General features: G+C 44.0%; 1 protein-coding gene across 1 annotated transcript in view; it reads left to right on the top strand.

Moving 5' to 3' along the window:
• AGTPBP1 (ATP/GTP binding carboxypeptidase 1) overlaps window positions 1-9,369 on the top strand; it is a 54,439-nt gene extending 45,070 nt beyond the window's left edge. Inside the window, exon 26 of the mRNA XM_084278580.1 lies at window positions 8,554-9,369. Within this exon, the coding sequence (XP_084134706.1) occupies window positions 8,554-8,731 (178 nt within the window). The 3' untranslated portion in view covers window positions 8,732-9,369. The remainder of the gene's footprint in view (window positions 1-8,553) is intronic.
• The last annotated feature ends 12,890 nt before the right edge of the window (window positions 9,370-22,259 follow it).

Genomic DNA, 22,259 nt, shown 5'->3' with positions numbered 1-22,259 from the left:
CTGAGTGCAGGTAGCAGGCAAAAGGTAAGATCACAACTCTGGATTTCAGGAGAGCACACATGGGTCTCTTTAGGGATCTGCTTGGAAGAATTCTATGGAATAAGACCCTGCAGGGAAGAGGGACTATTCATGTGAGCAGGAACTTAAAAATGCCAGGTAGCCTGCATGGATAAATGAGAAGCTTCTGGAAAAACTCAAAACATGTCATGGAAATGCAGTGGAAAAACTGGCATTAAGACTGAAATATGCTGTGCATTTGTACCTGACTCGGTAGGTGGTCTGACCCTATCTTAAAAGTGATATGGTAATCATAATTATTTGTACAGCTTTGTTTCACTGAATTCGGTGGAAATGCTTTTTATTTAAAAGTGGGAGTCGAATCAGACATTTAACATAGTGTTTTTCAGAGAAAAGTGCAAACTGTACTGTGTCACTGCGGAAGTATTGACCTAATATCACACCGTCCCTTTTTTCAAATGTGAATTTTCTCAGGCTTTATTTGTAACCATAGCTGCCTTACCTGCAGCCACCAACTTGTCTCTACCTGCTGATGCATCATCAGATTGGTTTAACCGGAGATACCTAAGCAATTGTGTCTAATTAAAATGCTGAAAAATGCTTAACTGCATTAATACTTAGCCTGGCAAAATGTTCCTCTAGTAAACAGAGGACAACATGACTAGATTTTTCAATTTTTTTAAAAAACTATATAACTCTAGTATCCTTCTGAAACAGGAATGCCCCATCTCTCTGCACAGTAGTAGAAATTTGCTACCTGGGTAACTATGTGGACTCCTTTTTATTTTGGTAGCTGTGCTGCAGGCCACAGAAGCCACATACATGCATCATTTTTGCATAAGCAAGAAAATCCCATTTTGTTTGCAGTACCTTTGCTGTTGGGGAAAAAAAGGACCTGACAATCATCTATGTTCACATGTTACCTTCTTACATTCTTTGCTTAAGGGATTAATACTGGCACAGGTGGGATTAAAAGGTGGTCCAGATTTTGTTTCCAGAGGCTCAGAAGCCAAGTACTTCTTCATAACTCAGACTTTTTTTACCTCACTCACTTGGAAAAATCCATCTAGAGCAGATCAGTTTTGTTCTGCTCTCCAGCAAACCATATCCATGTGCCACAGGGCCCCGTGTATGTTTGGGGTCTAAGTTCCCATCTTTGGTAGCACTCACAGCATGTCTCAGTAGAAAGTTCAAACTCAAAGGGGAAGCCTTGTTTCTTTTTAGGGACTGGCCTAAGTTCAGGACTGAAACATACACTGTAAAACAGGTCGTAGTTAAAGGTCAACTTTTTAATGGGGTAATGAAGATAGGGTGTTCCTCTGTTCTGGATATTCTTCAAAATATATTTTTATACAATAGCCTTTTTAAAGGAATTCTATTGAAATCTATTTTATACTGTCTCAGAAGTACTAGGCAAGGGCTTATTAGGTAGATGTTTATGAGATCTTTCTTCCTCCTCAAACAAAAAAAAAAAAAACAAAAAGCATGAGAAGTGTTCAGATTTTACCATCCAAAGAAAAGCATGGTTCAACATGGATTTTCCCATGGTCTTTCATAGTGGATTGTTGTGTTTTGGGGTAGGTAGGGTAGGTTCTATTTAAGCACTCTTTTTGTGTAACCAGTGAATGAGTTTAAGGCTCTGCTCTGTTCCCCATGTATAGTGAGAAGAAGACTGCACATCCTCTCAAGATGTTGCAGTTCATTCAGACTCCATAATCAGTTTCTCTTGTTAGCCTGCGGGGTGGGTGTAAGTGGTGCTCCAGAATGTTCTTCTGGGAGCCTACAGCTAATTTCCATAGATAAAATGTGTTCAAGCCCCTCATTACACCACTGAAAAGGTGCAGCAAACTCTTGAACTCTCCTTTTCCCACTTTCCAGTCCGATGATAACGATATCTAGAGAAGCCAGTGGCTGGAATTTCTAGCTACTCTTACATCTAAAGCACAGAATAGTTGGACTCCATAACCCTGTGAGGGCTCACTGCTCTGTGGAGGAAACGTTTGCTCAGTAGTGTTTTCTTTCTCCACCGCCCAGTGAGGATCTGGCTGCTTTTCTGTGCAGCCTGTCACCTGGCTGAACCACCTTCAGGCAGTTGTAGGTGGTGATAAGGTCTGCCCTCAGCCTCCTCTTCTCCAGGCTAAACAGCCCCAGCTCCCGCAGCCACTACTCATAGGATTTGCCCTCCAACCCCTTCACCAGCCTGGTTGCCCTTCTCTGCACTTGCTTGACAACCTCAATGTCCTCCTTATGGTGGGGAGCCCAGAACTGCACACAGTACTCAAGCTGTGGCCTCACCAATGCTGAGTACGGGGGCACAATTACCTCCCTAGACCTACTGGCCACACTGTTTTTGATACAAGCCAAGATGCCATTGGCCTTTTTGGCTGCCTGGGCACACTGCTGGCTCATATTCAGCCTGCTGTCAACCAACACCCACAGGTCCTTCTCTGCCTGACAGCTCTCCAGCCAGTCTCCCCCAAGCCTGTAGTGCTGCATGGGGTTGTTATGTCCCATGTGCAGCACTCTGCACTTGGCCTTGTTCAACTTCATCCCGTTGGCCTCAGCCCATCGGTCCAGTCTGTTCAGATCCCTCTGAAGAGCCTCCTTACCCTCAGGCAGATCAACACTTCCTCCTAGTTTAGGGTCATCTGCAAACTTACTGAGGGAGCATTCAATCCTTTCATCAAGGTCATTGATAAAGGTGTTGAACAAGACCCAGGACTGGGCCCTGGGGGATGCCACTCGTGACTGGCCTCCAGCTGGATTTTGTTCCATTCACCTTTGGGCCTGTCCATCCAGCCAGTTTTTAACCCAGCTGAGGGTTGACCTGTCTAGGCCAGTGTCAGCCAGTTTCTCAGTCAGAGTGCTGTGAGAAACTGTGTCAAAGGCTTTCCTGAAGTCCAGGTAGACCACATCCACTGCCTTCCCCTTGTCCATTAAGTGGGTCACCTTGTCACAGAAGGTGATCAGGTTAGTTTGACAGGATCTACCTTTTGTAAGCCCATGTTGACTAGGCCTGATCCCCTGGCCATCACGCATGTGCTGCATGACAGCTCCCAAGATGACCCTCTCCATGATCTTCCCAGGACTGAGGTCAGACTGACAGGCCTGTAGTTCCCCGGATCCTCCTTCCGGCCCTTCTTATATACGGGTGTCACATCTGCCAGCCTCCAGTCGAGTGGAACTTCCCCAGTCTGCCAGGATTGCTGGTAGATGATGGAGAGGAGTTTGGCAAGCACATCTGACAGCTCTCTCAGCACCCTTGGGTGAATCCCATACTGGTCCCATTGACTTGTGGGTATCAAGCTTCCCTGAGTTCAGCTTCCCTGAGTTCATTTTGAACCACGTCTGAAACATACTTGACTTGAGAAAAGTCAAGTAGTAAGTAGATTTATTTTCCTCTGGCAGTGCTGAATTAAATACTTTATTTTTCCGTAATTATTTCAAACCTGCTTCCACTGTTACCCCTCCCAACCCCCTTCCCACCCTCCCCCCCCCCCAATGGAAAAGATTAGACTGAATGCAATACTGACCTTGTAGTAACAATCATAGTTGTTAGCTGACAGGTTTGATAGGGTCTGCACGCAGTGAAATGAAACCACATGACTTCAGTCATACCTGTTAGGATTTACTGGAATTATGTTTTGCACAATAACTTGACCTCTTTTTGGAAATTCTAGTCATTTCATTGATTGTTTTGAGGCTCAGTGGTGTGTTCTAGAACATGGTGTATTTTTGTTTGTTAATTTGATTTAATTGTACTGGGGAAGCAGACTGAGCTTTTGGGACCCAGAATGTCTAGAAAATGGTAGAAGTAGTAGATGCCAAAAGGAGCTGTGGGAAAGAACAAGCCTGATGCAGAATCTGTTTCCTGCACTTAGTCTTACACTTGAGAAAAGGCGTCAGACTGGTGGGGCGAGAATTGAGGGATACATGCAGTGAGAACGTGTCCAAGATCTGCTTGCCAAGGGTCTCTCTCTTTCTCTCTCTCTCATTGTGGGCTGCAGAAGGAAACTGGATTTGTCCTACTTTATGTCCCTCCCCCTTGATAACTTCTGAACTTTGCCCAGGCATTTGCATATTTCTAATCTCCTTTACCTGGGATTAAAAGTTTTTTCCCTTCCTACTCTTGTGCAGTGTTTTAGCTTTTCTTGGCCTTTTTTCCAGTACCTTAGTAGTACAACTCAGTTAAAAAGTGTCTGATGCTGCAACCTTTGGTCCTGTCTGTACCTCTCAGAAGGTTAGAAGCAGCAGATCATCCATGAATGATGAAACCCAGAATTTCACTGGTAGGCCTGGTGGCAGTGCCCGTGTGCCAAAACCCTCCTCTAGCCTAAGTGAAAGTGATTATTTTTATTTCTGTGTAGCATCAGAGCACTGTTTGGCTTCATTGGATTTAAATAAGGGGGCTGGTAAACTAGAAAAAGTAAAGTAAGAATGATGAACAGGTGATGTATGCTTCAAACCACTTTTCAAGCTTCTCTTTCACTGCCCGTAGTATGATCTAAATATTAGTGTGGATTAGTGTCAATGATTGTTGAATTGAACTAATATAATCCAGTTTTAAGGTTTTACAGAATGCATTTCAGGGTGACAGCACACAGAAAGCGATGAGATTACAGAATTTCACTCTGCAGTTTAAAAGGTAACCCTAGAAGTGGGGATATGTGAAAGCAAGACCTTAAATGGGATTTAGATACCCAGCTTCTTAAAAAGACAAGAGTGTTGGACGTGTTGTTCTCCACTTAAGCCCTGGAAATTCCCTTGAGGAAATACCCTTACTACTTGGGAGGAGGGCCTAGGTGAAGAGCTCCTGAAGGGGACGGCACATGGTAGCTGCATGTGTGATGTTGCCTACTGCAGCAGCTTTGCTGATCCCTGGAAGAGAATACAGACCCTAAAGGGAAATGAAAAGCATGGAGAAATGAGTCCTTTGCGATACTTCTCTATTCTCTTACTCCTCTCAATTTTTCCCTCCTCTGGCAATCCAGTTTTAAAAGGAATCATTAGTTCCTGAGGTTTGCCTCTCCTTCCTTTCCCAACCCCCAAAGCAGCTGCAACTCTCCGTAGTTTGGCAGGGAATATTTCTTAGTTTATTTTTATTTGTTTTTCTTCCAAATTTTTAAAACATGCACACTTCCCCTGTAGTCTCAGAAAATGCCTGATCTCCATCAGGTTCAAATTGGTAATGTTTGCATCTGTCTGACTTGCGGGTTAATTTCTCTGTGATTGAGCCATATGGATAATAGAAGCACCCGAGTGTGTCTTCTGAGGGACAAAGACAATTTTAGTTTGAAAAAATACACCATGTTAGCAAATAGGTTTGGCTTTAATACGTTTAGAGTATTAATGTAAATTAGAAACAGCATAGTAAGTTATTGCCATTAATTATTAATTAAAATGTTTCAGAAAAAACAAAAGCAATGGCCTTCATTTCTGAATTCAGTGTGTTCAATGGCAGGTGACACAGAAAAGGCTTCTTTTTAAAGAAAAGGGATATTCAGCAAGTTTTTCATAAAAACTAAGAACGTGATTTTGTATCAGGTATATTAATCAGGTATTTGGGAGTTCATCTTTTTTACCCATAGAATGTTGTTCAAGTAAAATCTGCAAAACTTCAGGTTTTCATATAGTATTCTCTTTTAACTGCTGTGACTTCAAAGAAATTATGCAAATTATGGCATCCCTTACATTACAGAGCTGCAGTTGTGTGATAAACAACCTCTGCTAATCTGAGAGAAATAATGGTTTCCTTTTAAAAGGGAAAGCAGGAGGTGTTAAGGGCAGAGGAAGAGGGATTATTGAGCAAGTTAATTAGAAACAGCCCAAGGGAAAAGTTAGGAAATTAAAACCCATAGAATCAGCATGACGGCAGCTAAAAATATATTGTCACAAGATATGCCGAGGGTGGGGAGCGGCAGGGAGGCAAATAAAGAATTTGATTAAACAGCAAGAATTTTTTTTCAGGTGTTTTGATTTCTATGTTTCTTGTGACCCAGCCTCGGTAAAGCAGTGGGGTAATAATGATGTTCTGCAGATTCATGTTCACCTTCAGAGCTGAAGATCAACAGGAAGTTCGAGATCCATGGTTAACATCAGGCTGAGGGAGTTGGGATTGTTCAACCTCAAGAAGGTTTCGGGTAGATCTTACAGTGGCCTTTCAGTTCCCAAAAGGGGCCTACAAGAAAGCTGGGGGGGGGGGGGGGTACTTTTTAGAAGGACATGTAGTGATAGGATGAGGGGGAATGGTTTCAAAGTGGAAGGGGCTAGATTTAGATCAGATGTTAGGAGTAAAATTCTTCACTATGAGGGTGGTGAGGTGCTGGCAGAGGTTGCTCAGGGAGGTGGTGGATGCCCCTCCCTTGGAGGTGTTCAGGGCCTGGTTGGATGGGCTCTTGAGCAGCCGGGTCTAGTAAGAGCTGTCCCTGCCTACAGCAGGGGAGTTGGAACTTGATCTTTAAAGTCTCTTCCAGCCCTAACCATTCTATGATTCCACTATTTGCTGCATCAGAAGAAAGCATGCCTTGGGAAAGCAGATGTTTGTGAGTGGTATGCAGCATGGGTTTTTCCACTGAATGTGGTAAGTACTTTGGTACCACTCTGAGTAATGAAGACTCCAGAAAGGGAAAATGGAAAAATAATCTCAATAAATAGTCTCATCATCTTTATTTACACTAAAAAATTACCAAGAAGTTGTGGTGTGTTTTCTACGAGGCAGATTTTAGAGACAGTTTTTGCATTAAAGGTTTACGTAGCTTTGTTCCTGTATTCTAATGGTACTTTTCTTGATCAGAGTAATTTATAATGTTGGGTTTTATTCTATTAAATGGGAAGTGTCAACAAGAAGCATCCCTGGGCTTCAGATGACTTTGAATGTACACGTGCCACAGCAAATTTCTGAAATAGCAGACACGTTGACTTTTAAGGCTTCACAACAGCGGCTGAATTTCTATAAGTTAGGGGCATCCCTGCTTGCTTACACATCTGCAAGTAAAAAATTACCCAAATATAATAGAAATCAATATCAAATACATATACCCCCATGTTTTTCAGCACAGTGTACAATAGGACACGTGGTGTGATCTGATGTGCTACGTTGAAGAGTTGGACTATGTGGTTTGCACGTGTGCTTGGTTCTGGGTGGGGGGTTTCCTGAATATAGGTTGTGTTGGTTGCAAGTTCAGTTTCCAAATGGCAACTACTTATTAAAACAAGGGTGTGGAATTTTCCTGAGAGCTTGTCATGCGTCAGCCCCAGCCGGCAGCTGTGCCAGAAGCACAGAACACCCGTGTTGTGGGTCATCAGGGTTACAGGTAGAGGATGAATGGATGGGGCTGTGGATGGCTGTGGATTTGTCTTGTATTAGATAGAGATTGCGTTGTGTATTTCAGGTGGCGAACCTAAGCTCGTAAAAGACTTTTGGAAAGATGCAGTGATTAATCCTTTTAATTATAAAGCCGCAGCCAAGCTGGGCTGTTAACGTGCCTTAAGACCAAGTTAATCAAAATTAATCTGCAAACATTTCTGCAAATACCTGTGATCTTTCTCAATAAGAACGATCTCACTGTTTTGTATCAGTCGTGTATGATTTGATTATTGGGCAAAATGCATTACAAAACCTTCTTAGGACTTCATCTAGATATAAAATTACTTATGAAATATTTAGGGATACTTGGTGCTTTTAAGCAGACAGCTTTTTATGTGGCAGGGGAGGTTAGTAAAACTGGATCTGGAAAACATGTCTTCTGTCCCTCCCCTCTGTCCTAGGGAGGTGAGAAGGTCAGGAAGTTACGTTTTAACCTGTTTTGACCTTTCTTCAGTTAACACTAAAGGTGTTAGTCCCTCTTAGTGTAGGAGGCCATTAGTTAAGGTGTAGAACAGACCATTCTGTGGGTAGTGGCTCAGTTCCTTAAATCTGCTGCCTCTGAGCTGCGGGGCTTCACCTACATGTTTTAACTGTGCGCGGACCAGATGCGAGTCAAGTGGTTTGTATGGGAACCACCTTGGTTTCAGGCGTGAACATGACTCCTTGTTTTGTCATCTCTTGGGGGGTACAAGGCTTTTTGGTAGAACGTGTGCATAAATAAAATCCAGAGGTTTCCCAGATGAAATTTTAAGACTCATCTGGTTTTTGGTTTGTTTATACCTTACAGCAACTGCTATTTCTTCATGTAGTTCTATCCTTCTGCGACAACTACCAGTACTGCTGTAAATATATTGAGTTCCTGCAGGCCATTATTGTAGGTCTGTAATGTGCAGCTGATTTGTCATGGCACATTTGGATAATGAGTTGTGTATGACTGACTAATTGGTTCAGGGTCTTACAAATGTGGGTTTGGCTCCCAGTTGTTGTTTTGTGCCTTTAAAAAAAAATTAAAACAAAATAAAAAAATGAATATTTTCCCAGGCAAACTGCCCCTTTCCTGAGGTAATTTTTGGATTGCTGTATGCCAGGACAGGGACAGGGCATGATCTGAATGTATTGTTCCGAGTAAAACTTCTAACATGGTTCACACAACTTCTCTTTCCTTGTAGCCCAACTACATATGTTTTGGATGAAGATGAGCCTCGCTTCCTTGAAGAAGTGGATTACAGTGCAGAGAGTAATGATGATCAAGACATTGAGTTAGCTGATAACGCATGTGATTTTGAGGCAACTAACCAAGAAGATGGACTTTCAGACTCAGATTCAACCAGGATACTCTTTTCTTGAACCATCTCTTCAGTCAGTAATAAGAAATCAAGTATCCTGGATTTTCATAGTCAAATACTTCCGCACTCATATCTATAAAGGGGATAAGCTTAAGGAAACAGAAATAACTGGGGCACGCCTTGCTCAAGGACAATAAAAATTTCTGGTTCCTGATAAATTGGCATTTGTTTTATTTAAGGAATTCTGTGTTTTCTTTAGCACTAAGTAGATAAATTTATTTACCAGTTAATTTTCTACTAAATAGCACCGCATGGCGTTTTGTGTCCTTCAGGAAAATGGATTATAATTTGTGGTGTGTCAGAGTACAGGAACTAATTCTTTGTGGTACGGCTCTTTGAGTTGCTTCCTCAAAAAAAAAAACCCAAACGTTATGTACAGATTTTTCTAAATTAATTTGTGTGCGTGTGTGTGTGTATACCGAGGAGGCTATTTTTCAGCATTATTTCAAAGATACTTGATTGTGTTTCAAGTGATGTAGTGCCTGCTCTGGATTAAACATTAAAAAGTGACGTATGAATTGTTGCACTTGTTTCTTACTTCTGAGGATTGTATGGTTTTTGCCACAGCACCTGGGTGACAATATGCAGCGCCTGCTCACGGTCAAGGGAAGCTGCACAGAGACCAACGCCGCCAGCGCTTGCCTGTGAGTTAGGCACAGCTTAACACAAAGAGGTGTTGGCGGTCTTTTGCAGGATGCATGACTACGAGAAGGGGTTGGACACCTACACAGTACCTGTGTTCAGCTTCCTGGTTTCTCAGTTCACCTTGTTCGCAGACATACCTAGTTAAACAAGAGCCCGCTTCACCGGGGGTGCGTTCACCATACGCCCATTTCAGATGCTTTAATAGGGAAGGTGAATTTTGGCTTCAACAGTCTCTTCCCTGGTCTCAATCCAGTGTTAACCCTGCTCAATGAGGGAGGTTGAGCTGTAACTTTCTGAGGGCTCTTCTGGCCTAAGTAATTACTTTGTGATTTTGTACTCTTCACGTTCAAAGTCAAGCTGTCAGGCATGAGATTCACACTTCACCTTCTCCTGTCATCTGCTAATTCTTGCTGCCTCTCCTCTCTGCTTAGAACAAGATCTAATAGAGAAATGAAGTTTTACCCTTTGGTTTACAGAACTGACGTGTTTTGCAATGAAAAATATTTTTCCAAAACTATTTTTACTTGATGTGACCCAATTGTGGCATTCATTTTCTGCTGCATGTGCAAGGGCTTTTAGGGCATGAAGAATAACATGTTGGAGGTTTTTGACTTGAGAGCTTTGTGTATGTTTACTGTGGCAAGTAAAACATTTTTTTGGGGGGGGAAGGGTGCCTTTGGTAGAAGGATTTGAGCAAAAAATACAAGAGAATTAACTGTGTGTTAATGTACTAACTGGGAGATGGATTGCCACTGGGATCTGCTTTTTCAAGCACGGCATTGTTTGATGACGCCTGTCCCCACCATCCTGGTTCGGAAACTGGGGAAGGGGTTTTCATCCCTTGTGATAAGCTACTGTATTTTTTTTTTTTGGTTTCGTTTTGTTTAAAGGATTAAATTTGGTTGTAAAGGAAACACTTGCAGTTTTTTCCCTTTACAAATTTCTCTCTCTCCTGAAAATTACCATGCCTTGTGATCTGTTAGCTACACAGTGTAAATAACAAAGTCTGTTTAATGCCTTGCAAAGGGGAGCCCCCTGCGTTGAAACCGTAGGGGAATTTGGGAATCTGCCAAACGGAAGGATTAACCTTGCCACAGAATTCCAACTATCTTTAAGTCCGCCCAGCGAGAGCACTGCAGAAGGCTCATATTGCTGTATCAGTTCTGTACTACCTGCCTGCATAAATAGATTTTTTCATCCTTCAGAGCTCATACTCTGGTACCTTTACATAAATAATTTTGATTTAAATTCGGGGGGCTGTGGGATGCCACACTTCAGTCAACCCCATTGTGCATTTTCCCTTAGTTTTCATAAAAAATCTCTACTAACCCTGGAACACTGTTTCCATGCTACAGGCTAGAAACCTACTAGAAATGCAGAAGACTAGAAATGCACCTCATCCATTTAGAAAGATTTTTGGCTTGGTAGTACAAAGTTGTCTCTTCATCCTATGCAAACATGCGTAGATGTTCATCCTGTGTCTCCTACAGCTCTTGGTCTGTGCAGAGTAGGAGTGATGAATTACTTCTGTAATGGCTCAGGATAACAGGCGCTTTCCTGAAACAAGGATGTTGCGTTTATATGATAAATTCAGATGAGGTGTGTGCCAGCCTGTCGGGTGCGAATCTGGAGTTCTACCAGCACAGTTCCAAGGCAGGAGTACAACTTTGTCCTCATTTTGCACACGGTTGAAAATGCAGGGGCCATGACTGCTTGTGCATCTCTGCAGCAGGGTGCCCTCAGAGGGGCAGAGTCTCTGTCTGTGCTCACAGGGCTGCCAGTTCATGAGAAGAGCTGCCCCAGGGGCAGCCGCTTCACGCAGTTTATCCCTTCTCTGCTGCCTGTTGGCAGACGTGAGCTGGTATCCCTTTTTATCCACTCTGATGGGAAGTCTGGTGCTGAGCTGAAAAGGGAATAGCTGAGGCTTGGGCACATGCTCCGCTCTGTTATTGGGGCATTCACCCCCAACAAAGGGGCAGCGTGGGTAGCAAAGAATGGCAGCGTCTGAACTGTCACACCTCAGTCGCCCGCAGCGCTGCCTGCCCCTGACAATCGGCTCACTCTGTTCCCTGCATTAGCATTCCAGTGTGTTTCTGGTTCCAAAAGATGATCTTTACCATAAGCATGACTGATTCTGTATAGGAGAAGGAGATACTCTGCTACCTTTTTCCAGTAATAACAAGGAATGAGGTTATAAACCATAATTACACCTATGTTATTTACTGTCTTTGCTTCTAAATAATTGCCCGATGATGAATTACTTTGTTCCCTTTCCAGATATAAATCAACTTGCTGCACGGATTGTGGTATTGTGTCTTCACTGGTGACATCCCCTGATGTAACGTAACTTACAGCTAAGACTGCAGTTTGTGCCAAAATCTTGCCCAGTTGTTTTTGGAGGTGGATTGCTTTGTCAGCCTGATTTACCAGGGAGAACTGCTTTTAATCTCAGTTGTGGTAAACACTGTTCACATAATGAAAACAATTCCAGGTTTCAGATAGTTCCTGTTGTAATGCTGTGATATAATTGTTGCAGTGTTATGCATGCCCCGAATAACAATATTTATTAATAAAAATACATAATAAAGAATTAATTATGATTACTCTGCTTCCCTATTATTGATTAGGAGTGTTTGTAAGATTTCTCATTGTGGGACTTGAAGCAACATGCTGACCTGTAAGAACAGGGGTGTGCTTAGTATTTCAAAAAGGGTTATTTTTGTTTTCTGACTAGGTAGAGTAAGCGTATTGCAGGCTTAGAGTACCATTTGCATTTTAATAGGTGGAATTGTAACTCTTTAGAAGCTTAATATTGATCAATGTGTGTAAAACTTCTGAAGACTTTGAGTGAACTGCAGTGAAGGCCATTGCAGAGCACACGGAAGAGGAGAGTCTTTTCATGGGAGTCTTTCCTTCCTATGCAGCTGACAGACTCTCCATCTGATCTGAGAAAGGGCACGAGCGTATTCCTCGCTAAGCCACCCCTTTAGAATTCAGCTCAACCACAGCTGAGGACTAACTTATTTTTCTATGTTTTTGCCATAGTGTGGAACTTTTGTAGGGGAGAAATGTTAAGATAAAAGCAGCTCTTCTAGTTGTACGGAGCTGTCTGAAACGAGTGAACGGTTACTAGCAGTCCTCAGCGTTGCCCTTGCAAACACATACAGAGTTTACGCAGGGACGTCTGCCCTGTTAGTGTATGCTGAACAATTTCCTTCACAAGCTCTGTTCAAACTGCTGGAGGGTGTCGAGCAGCCACAGTGACCCTTGAATTCGTCTGCGGGTATCTTTCTCTGTTGCCAGGGCCGTCGGGATGTAAAGCGTTTGGGATGCCACCTTGCATCGTGTTGCTTAAACAGACTCACTGTAGATTGCTTGGAAGGAAGGGCTTCGAAATAGGAAATGCTAAACAGCTTTGACACCTAGTAACACATTATTTTAAATTATGGATGGCTTGGCTGTTTTAAATAGCACCGTGTAGACAATTTGTTCAGTCTCTGTGAGATACTTCATAGCTAGGAAGCACGCTCCCTTACTACTTCTGCTATTAGAAAAAGGTGATTTTTCAAAAAAAAATTGTTTAAAGCATAATACTGTTAGTGCAGCTTTTGAAGCAGTTCAGAAAGACTCATCACTGAAAATTATGGGCTTAGCAGCAAAGGAAACAGCATACCATAGGATCTGTTGATCCAAATTACGTAGTTACCAAATGCCAAACAGCTGCTGCTTTTTGCTGCCTGTGCAGCATTCTTGCCACGAGATGTTTGTGTTTAGAGTGTACCCTTCTTTCTTGGAGTGGAGATACTCAGCATGCATCCCTTTTCGTGGCAGACTGGAAGAATACATACATACTTTAACTAGCAACATCACGTAGCACTACTGTAAATTTTCACTGCCCTGAATGCTAGATAAATAAAAAAACTCGACAAACAAAATTCCAGAGGAGTACTTCCATGCTGGAAAGGCTGCTGTTGTCATGGAGTAGGGAGATGGACTTGTAACCGCTTTAGACAGGACGCCTCTTTGCAGCGTCCCTCCAAAGGATTTCTAGAAGTACCATAATAAATGTACAAAAGGCTTTCCACAATTTTTCCACTAAGAACATTTTTCTGAACCCCGGACTACCCTTGCCTGTCTTTTGTCCTGTCTTCTCCCTTCGAAGGGATTCACTTGTCATGTATGGACAGAATAACACTATCAATACACGCCCAACTCTTTGGGGTTTCCCCCTCTCCCTCAGGGGAGCAGTACTGGTGTCGAAGTCTTCGTACGGCTTAATCTCCGTACGGTGTCCCGATTTAAAGTAAGTCCTAAGGCTACTAGAGTAGCTGTTGAAGTCGTAATAAGGTTTGCCCCAGACCACACACGTCCATACCCCTGGAGTGGCCGAGACCAGGAGTTACCTTCTGTGGAACAGACTCGCCTCTCCTCTAACCTGAAAATGAAACAAAGGTTATTTGCCTTCCTGGCAGCTGGGAAAGGCGATGCAGGCTGAAGCCAAGCCCCCATCACACAGCCCATGTTTTATTTACAGCTTGCAGTCTTCTAACATTTAACCCTGGCACTTGGAACAGCTTTGGGAAGCTACTGGCTTTCGGAGCTGAATTGCTGTGTGCTGGGGTGGTCTTTTCACCACTTGATTGGTTGCAGACTGCCCTCCTTAGCAAGCCTCACTTAGCCTTTCAGGGTTAAATCAGAACTGTTGTCTTCTCTGGCTAATTATTAAGGCAACATAAACCACTTTCAGATGGCAGCATTGTGTTCACGCTCACTTCGTTCCCAAAAGAAAAGGAATGTGAAAATATTTCAGCATAAATAAGGCATGAAGCACAGAGTGAGTACAAGAGATTAATATTTCCCATAATATTTGCTTGTTTCTACCACGTTTATATAAATCTTACGAATGATACAAGTGGTCCTGCTGACCTGACAGATTAAAATGGCTCAGTTGCACATTTTATGAGGACACACACTGGAATGAGGCATCTTGCACAAACCCTCAGTCTGCCTTAATACCTGGCTTTGATCCAGCATCCCACTTAATTTAATTTAGTACAATACACTGCCAAATGAAAAGTCCTAAACTGGGTCAGACATATGCCTGGTTTTGGGAGGTTGTTTTGGGTTTTTTTTTAGTATGACCTGTGAAGACTGTTGTAAAACTGCAGATTCTCTGCCACAGTCATCCTGCTGTTACACCTTGTGTGCAGTCACAAAAGGGGTAAGTTCAATATACATAGATCTCCTACTTGTGTGCACCGAACATGAGTTCAATTTAATCCACACCTGCTCTGGGTTACTTTATTCTTCTAAAGCATCCAGTCTGGTCAAGCCAGTCCTTTAGCTTAAGTGCTTAACCGGTGACATTTCCCTCTTCCTTTGGGTTTGACCTCATTGTTGAGAAAAGCTTTCTGTTGGGAATCACTTCAGTCAGAATTGCTTGAAAACTCTGCTGTTATGGAACGTACACCTTGAGTGTGTTCCAGAACAAAACAAGGAGCCCCAAATCATCTGTTTAAATACAGTGGCTCATCACTCAGCATGTCAGGCACTTGTTCCTTTTGTCCAAAGACTGAATGGCTAGGACAGAGGTGGACTTTATTTCAAATGAATAATTTTTCAGATCTATGTCACTGGAACGAGTGAATTCAGGAAGACATTAATTATCAAATCCCTTTATGCTAAGCACATGGACCCAAATTTTAATAGCAAAGTAGGTCAAATCTGATGTACTCAGGTGGGGGTAGCACCTAGTCAGCTAATGCTGTAAGGAAGCCAACACTTGGCGTTCCCTCTCACACAGCTTCCTGTGTTGAGGAGGAAATGCTGCCATCCACAGCAAAGGAAAAAGCTTTCACATTAACATCAGCAAGTTTGCAGATGACACCAAGCTGAGTGGTGCAGTTGTCACGCCAGGAGGATGGGATGTCATCCAGAGGGACCTGGACAAGCTGGAAAAGCAGGCCCATGTGAACCTCATGAGGTTCAACGAGGCCAAGTGCAAGGTCGTGCATGGGGGTCAGGGCAATCCTCATCATCAATACAGGCTGGGAGATGATGTGATAGAGAGCAGCCCTGCAGAGGAGGACTTGGGGGTGCTGGTAGACAAGAAGCTGGGTATGAGCTGGCAATGCACACTTGCAGCCCAGAACGCCAACTGTATTCTGAGCTGCATCAAAAGGAGCGTGGCCAGCAGGTCAAGGGAGGTAATTCTCCCCCTCTACTCCACTCTCATGAGACCCTACCTGGAGTACTGCATCCAGTTCTGGAGTCCCCAACACAAAAAGGACATGGACCTGTTGGAACAGGTCCAGAGGAGGGCCACAAAGATGATCACAGGGCCAGAGCACCTCTTCTATGAAGATAGGCTGAGAGAGTTGGGCTTATTCAGCCTGCAGAATAGAAGGCTCTGGGGAGATCTTATTTCAGCCTTCCAGTACCTGAAGGGCCCTATAAGAAAGCCAGGGAGGGGCTTTTTAGAAGGGGACATAGTGATAGGAGGAGGGGGAATGGTTTTAAATTGGAAGGGGTTAGATTTAGATTGGATATCTGGAAGAAATTCTTCTGAGTGTGGTGAGGCCCTGGCACAGGTTGCCCAGAGAAGCTGTGGCTGCCTCTTCCCTGGCAGTGTTCAAAGCCAGGTTGGATGAGGCCTTGAGCAGCCTGGTCTAGTGAAAGGCATCCCAGCCCATGGTAAGGGGGCTGGAACTTGATGACCTTTAAGGTTCCTTCCAGCCCTAACCATTCTATGATTCTATGAACACTGTTTGCCCAGCTGCACCTGTCTTGCAGACCTTAGAGACTGGTCCGCACATTTTCTTCCACCCAGGCAAGTCATCTATGAGCAAAGCATCTCCTGGCAGTGAAAGAAAATGGAAGATGGTCACAAAAAGGAGGTATTCCTTTTTTCCTAGTCTGTAGACAGCAGAGCCAAATGGGGCCCAAGGAACATCTTGGCCACCTGTGAAACTTGTCCTCACAATCCCTGCCGTAAACTTCACCCCACACCACAGAGAGAGGGCCGGCCATGTGCTGGAGTTGCTGACGGAGCAACACTGCCTGGCCTGGGTCCAGGCTACTGGCAGGGCTGTGAGAGCATCCCCACAGTGGTATAAAAGGTAAAGATGGAGGTGGGAGCAGGGGTGTTGAGATGTGATCATTGATGTGTCCAGGATTCAAGAAAGAGAACAGCAGCCTAGAAATCATCGGGGGAACAAACAAAGCACAGCTAGGTGGGAGTGGCCGGGCTGAACTGTCAGTGTGTGGATGCAGGCCTCTCTCTCTAGGGCTCAGTGTCCCATGGAAACCCATCCTGCTCTTAGGAAGAATGCCTAAATGGCCCTCATAGCCTTGTTGGGGGGGGTCAGCACGCTGGCACTTTGCCTACCAGCTCACTAAGTCCCATCTGCCTCTTGTTCATGACAGCCAGGGAGGAACTGCTTTATGCTTTTATGTTATGTATACCCTGCCTGCAGCACCCCTTTGTAGCCAGAGTAAGATGTGTGCACAAATGGATCACAAAGAAGGGCCTTAACATGTCTTATGATCACTGAGCAACCAGCCTGGGTGAGTGGCACAAAATTTTGGCCCTACAGGAGCAGAGTGACCTGTCTGCAGAAACATGATCCTTGGGCATATGGTGCTGTGAGCAGGAGAGACGAAGATCCCACGTAATCACATATTTCTAGGTTATGGCTGGCATGTTCAATTTCTACCATTCTCCCTCCTATCCTCAGAGAGATTTTTAGTTACTGACACCTGTATCATCAATACCTCAATTTGAGAATATAATTTTGTTCTAAAAAATGGGACATAAGCATTCCTTTATAGCTTAAAACCATCATCTTAAAACCAGGATACACCTACAGAATTATCCCTTTTAAATTTAGTGATTTACATCACAAGGATTTATGTTCGCCCTTAGCAGGTGCTCACATGAATGGAATAGTATGTAAACAGAGTACTTCAACAAACCTTTGGAAGTATTTGTCAAATTTGAGGGTGGAAAGAATATGTCTGAGGCCTCAGCCTTATGTGCGGGAAGTCTAATGAGTTGACTGAGCTCTAGGGGTTGCAGGAAGAGACACTTAAGCCAAATGTGTCTGCTGGAGGCTGAGTAACTCTCAGGAAATTTGGAAAGGCATTTTTTCATTCCCAGCTGAAAGGCTCTATATGCCTGTAAGTGCTAAGGATTTAAACTATGCCAAAGGAGGAAGGGAAGAGGTTATAGTATTGTAAATTAAGGAGATGGCAAAGAGGTTTCAAATAAATGTTCTTACTTTCAGTCCACAAAAAGAAAAAAAAAAGAGGCAGGAGGACACGACAAAGTTTAGGTACAATAAATTAACTACTCTTTTTGCAATCACAAAATGTCTGAATTTACAAAAATTCAGGTTCTCAAATTAATTCGTTTCCAAGCTCATTAAATGTCAATGTTGTCTCATTAGAAAAGTCGTTTTTCCTGGTATTCTGAGAGAAGACATGGTACTGATTCCTACAAAAGACAACCTGCAACTTGAAGGCTGCAGCCACCTATAGCACAAACCCAAGCACGTCCTTTCTTCTTTTTAGTGTTGTCTTTTAAAGCTTCATTCATAATGTAGGTCAATACCGTGGAAGAAACATGCCATTTTCCAGCCTAAGGTTTCTAAATTGGGGCGGGCAGATATATTACATCATGTAGGGTTATAAAATATTGATTGCTATAATAAAAGCTATGATGGCTGGTAGTACACTTACAATGCATTGCCCAATAGTGTTACATATGTAGAAGATTCACATCCCCACATGATGCAAGTTATTAGAATAGTCTCTTGAGAAAGCTTGTAAAGAAGTGAAAAAGCAGTCCGTATGGCATTCAGCGTTGTGGCACGTTTCAAAGCTGCAAGACTTTCCTGGGAAGAAGCCACAGCTTTTTTTTTTTTTTACACAGAGATCCTGTTTACTCATCTTAAATTTCATTATTTTCACCAAACGTATATGGCTGCCAAGCCAATATCTCACAACCAGAAAAACAGCCGAAGAGTTGCACGTTGTAGCCATGGAAGTGGTGGAGGAGGAAAGAAAATGTTCACTCCTTGTTTGTAGGCAGCAGCCTTTCCAGGCAACCCTGTGAACGGTAACTGAAGGTCATATTTACACTGAGTTTCCCTGGTGACCGCTCTCTAATGATGAGGCAAGCCTTGGCCTAATGAAGTGGTGAAGGAGACGTCCTTCAATAGGTATTGACCATGAAACGTTACCAGGAATCATTAAAATAATGCTTTCCTGTACCTTCTTCCTCTGGTTTGCTTTAATTTATGCTGCCTTCTCTCCTTTACTGGATAGTCAGTGATTAACCTACGGACAAAGTGATGCTACCAGTATCTATATTGTAGAAAAAAAGATGTCCAGTATGTTTCGATATACTGGCACAATTTCCAGGTTAACGATTTTCTTTCCTCAGAGACTGGAAAATACAAGGGTCATGTGCTGCTGAACCAGGCAGAGGGTTTGTCTGCTCGCCTCTGCCATCAACCAGCACTGATAGCTAGCTAGGAAAGATACTAGGAGCCATTTCTTGGCTAATCTGGATGGAACAAAATTACCCTTAGCAGCCAGAGATTGTTTAAAACCCTACTGCAAAAGCGGTGGGGTATTCCCCCCCCCACCTTATTACCTGACTGTACTTATCCAGTCTATGCAGATGTCATTGTTTTCAGTATTGTCTAATATCTTCTCACCAGAGCGCTGCGACAGTTCTACCCCTGTGGAAGCCCTGCATTGCAGGTTTTCTGTCCTCTTGAATATTCACTGCTTGCTGGGCCTGAGACCACACGTGGCCACAGTCCACGTCCTGTATTTTAGGTGGAAATGTCTACACTGCTCCCTTTAATGGGTGTACTAATGATGCCATTGAACCATCACCATGAATTCAGAGCTAAGAGGTCAAACAGTGGAAGAGCAGGACAGATGTGCCCAGTCTGACCTCCAAGCTGGCAGTAACGCTTTCATGGAAAGAAATGATAGCTAACACAACACCTCCATCCTTCTGCCCTCTCCTCCTTTCTGCTGAAATGCCTGGAAGTTCTGGGGGGTCACTGCTTTTGGGAAACCTGAAAGAGCTGCATTATTCCACTTCTTGCAACTTTTGTTGTGGTGGCATGAGACCATGACGTAAATTTGTGAAAGACCTGATTTTTAAATTGCTTTTCAGTATAATTGATAAGATGGTGGTCAATGGCTCCAGGTGGAGACTGGTGACAAGCGGTGTCCCCCAGGGGTCTGTCTTGGGACCGGTTCTCTTTAACATCTTTATCAATGACATCGATGATGGAATTGAGTGCACCCTCAGCAGGTTTGCGGATGACACCAAGCTGAGTGGTGTGGTTGACACAACAGAAGGAAAGGAAGCCATCCAGAGGGATCTTGACAGGCTGGAAAGGTGGGCCCGAGGTAACCTAATGAGGTTCAACACTGCCAAGTATCAGGTGTTGCACTTGGGCCAGAGGAATCCCAGACATAGATACAGACTGGGAGAAGAGCTTCTTGAGAGTAGCCCTACTGAGAAGGACTTGGGGATTCTGGTGGATGAGAAACTTAACCTGAGCCAGCAGTGTGCTCTTGCAGCTCGTAGGGCCAATGGTATCCTGGGCTCCATCAGAAGAGGGGTGGCCAGCAGGGACAGGGAGGTGATTGTCTCTCTCTACTCTGCCCTCATGAGGCCCCATCTGGAGTCCTGTGCCCAGGTCTGGGCCCCCAATATAAGAAAGATGTGGAACTGTTGGAGAGGGTTCAGAGGAGGGACACAAAGATGATTAGAGGGCTGGAGCACCTGCCCTACGAAGAGAGGCTGAGGGAGCTGGGCTTGTTCAGCCTGGAGAAGAGAAGGCTGCAGGGGGTCCTCATTGCAGCCTTCCAGTACCTGAAGGGAACATACAAACAGGAAGGGAATCAACTTTTTTAAAGGGTAGACAATGGCAGGAGGAGGGGGAATAGATTGAAGCTAAAGGAAGGAAGGTTTAGATTAGATATGAGGGGGAAGTTCTTTACAGAGAGAGTGGTGAGGTGCTGGAACAGGCTGCCCAGAGCGGTGGTGGATACCCCATCCCTGGAGGTGTTCAAGGCCAGGTTGGATGGGGATCTGGGCAACTTGATGTAGATCCAGGCCTGAAGGTTGGTGTCCCTGCCTGTGGCAGGGGGGTTGGAGCTCTGTGATCCTTGGGATCCCTTCCAACCCAGACCAGTCTATTATTCTATCATTTGTTTGCAAATCAATGGAGACTACAGATTTTCAGGACAAGAGGTACCATTACACTTTGCTTTCATTACTGCTGCTTTCATTACTACTGGTCATCAAGCAGCTTCTATCTCAGGCACATCAGTGATTTGCTGAGAGCAGTATCTGCAGCTCAGATATGCATCCAGATCCGAGAGCTGCTGAATCCAGAGGAAACTTCTTAACTTGCCAATTACTTTTCGTGATTGGCATGGAAAAACTTTCTAGTTTTGGTGTATGATATCAAGTAACTGGTCTTACTTCACCTGTTTAGGGTTCAGAAATCACTACAAGGAAGTAATCTTCCATCTTTTCCATGTTGAGGCAAGCGGACTGCACTTCTTCAGTGACATATAGTTTAATAGGTAAAGCAAAGGCCGCGCACGCAGGCAAAGCAAGGCAAGGAATTCATTCCCCACTTCCCATGGGCAGGCAGCTGCTCAGCCATCTCTGGGACAGTGGGGCTCTATCATGTGTAATGGTGATATGGGAAGAGAAATGGCATCACTCTGAACGTCCCCCCTTCCTCCTTCTTCCATTGCTGAAGAATTTACCAGATTGGTGCTGAAAGCAATGATGTTAGCACAGGGATGTTTTCGTCACTGCTGAGCGGTGCTTGCACAGAGCCAAGGCCTCTTCTGTCTCTCACCCCATCCCACCAGTGACGAGGCTGGGGGAGCACAGGGAGTTGGGAGGTGAGACAGCTGGGACAGCTGACCCCAGCTGGCCAAAGGGATAATGCATACCATATGATGTCATGCTCAGCATGTAAGGGTCTGGGGGAAGCCTGGGCTTGGGGGATGAATTCCTTGTTTCACTTTGCTTGCGTGCTTGGCAGTTGCTTTACTTATTAAACTTCCTTTATTTCCATCCACAAGTTCTCTCACTTGCACTCTTCCAATTCACTCCCCCATCCAGCTGTGGGGGAATGAGCACGAGGGTGTGTGGGCTTCAGCTGCTGGCTGGGGCAAAACCACAACGAATGTCAATGAAAACTATGGCCCACTGTGGAAGAGTTAGTACACTGTAAGTCAGTGCAATGCCGGAAGGACCCTTCTCTGTCAGCCACAGGAGTTGTGTAGCAAGTAAAGCAAAATCCCTCACCAAAGACCCTCACTCATTAATGCCAGCCTGAAGATCTAATTTTGGGGTCTGCTGATGCCTCTGCCTTGTAGGGTTAGCTAGGTCCCTGTTCCTGCCTGGAACCAGCAGTGGCTGCTGAGTATCATTTGCTGAGTTCCTAACTTGAGTCCACAAGAAAATTTGCTGAAACTGGTGGGAGCTGGTTCTGACTATATGGACTGTAATGCTTCACCTTTTGTACAGAGTACTGATCATTTCGAACTATTTGCATCTTAAATTCTCAACACTCAGTCCCAACTGAAAAAAAAAAAAAAAAAAGGGAAACTCCCACAACCTTACTCAAATATTTTTAATTCACTACAAAGAAATACAGCGATGAGCAGCACCATATTTAAAAAAATAAATTACAAGGTTCACATGAAGAGCTCGAGGATTTTGGTTTCAGAATACTTTGAACAGTGTGATGTTATAAAAAGGACAGGGATCTCCTTGAGAGAGTCCAGAGAAGGGCTAAGAAGATGATTAAGGGCCTGGAGCACCTCCC

The sequence above is a fragment of the Gallinula chloropus genome (genome assembly GCF_964237585.1).
Source record: "Gallinula chloropus genome assembly, chromosome: Z".
Lineage (NCBI taxonomy): Eukaryota > Metazoa > Chordata > Aves > Gruiformes > Rallidae > Gallinula > Gallinula chloropus.
The sequence above is the reverse complement of the archived record's forward strand: the minus strand, read 5'-3'. Positions and strand labels throughout refer to the sequence as shown.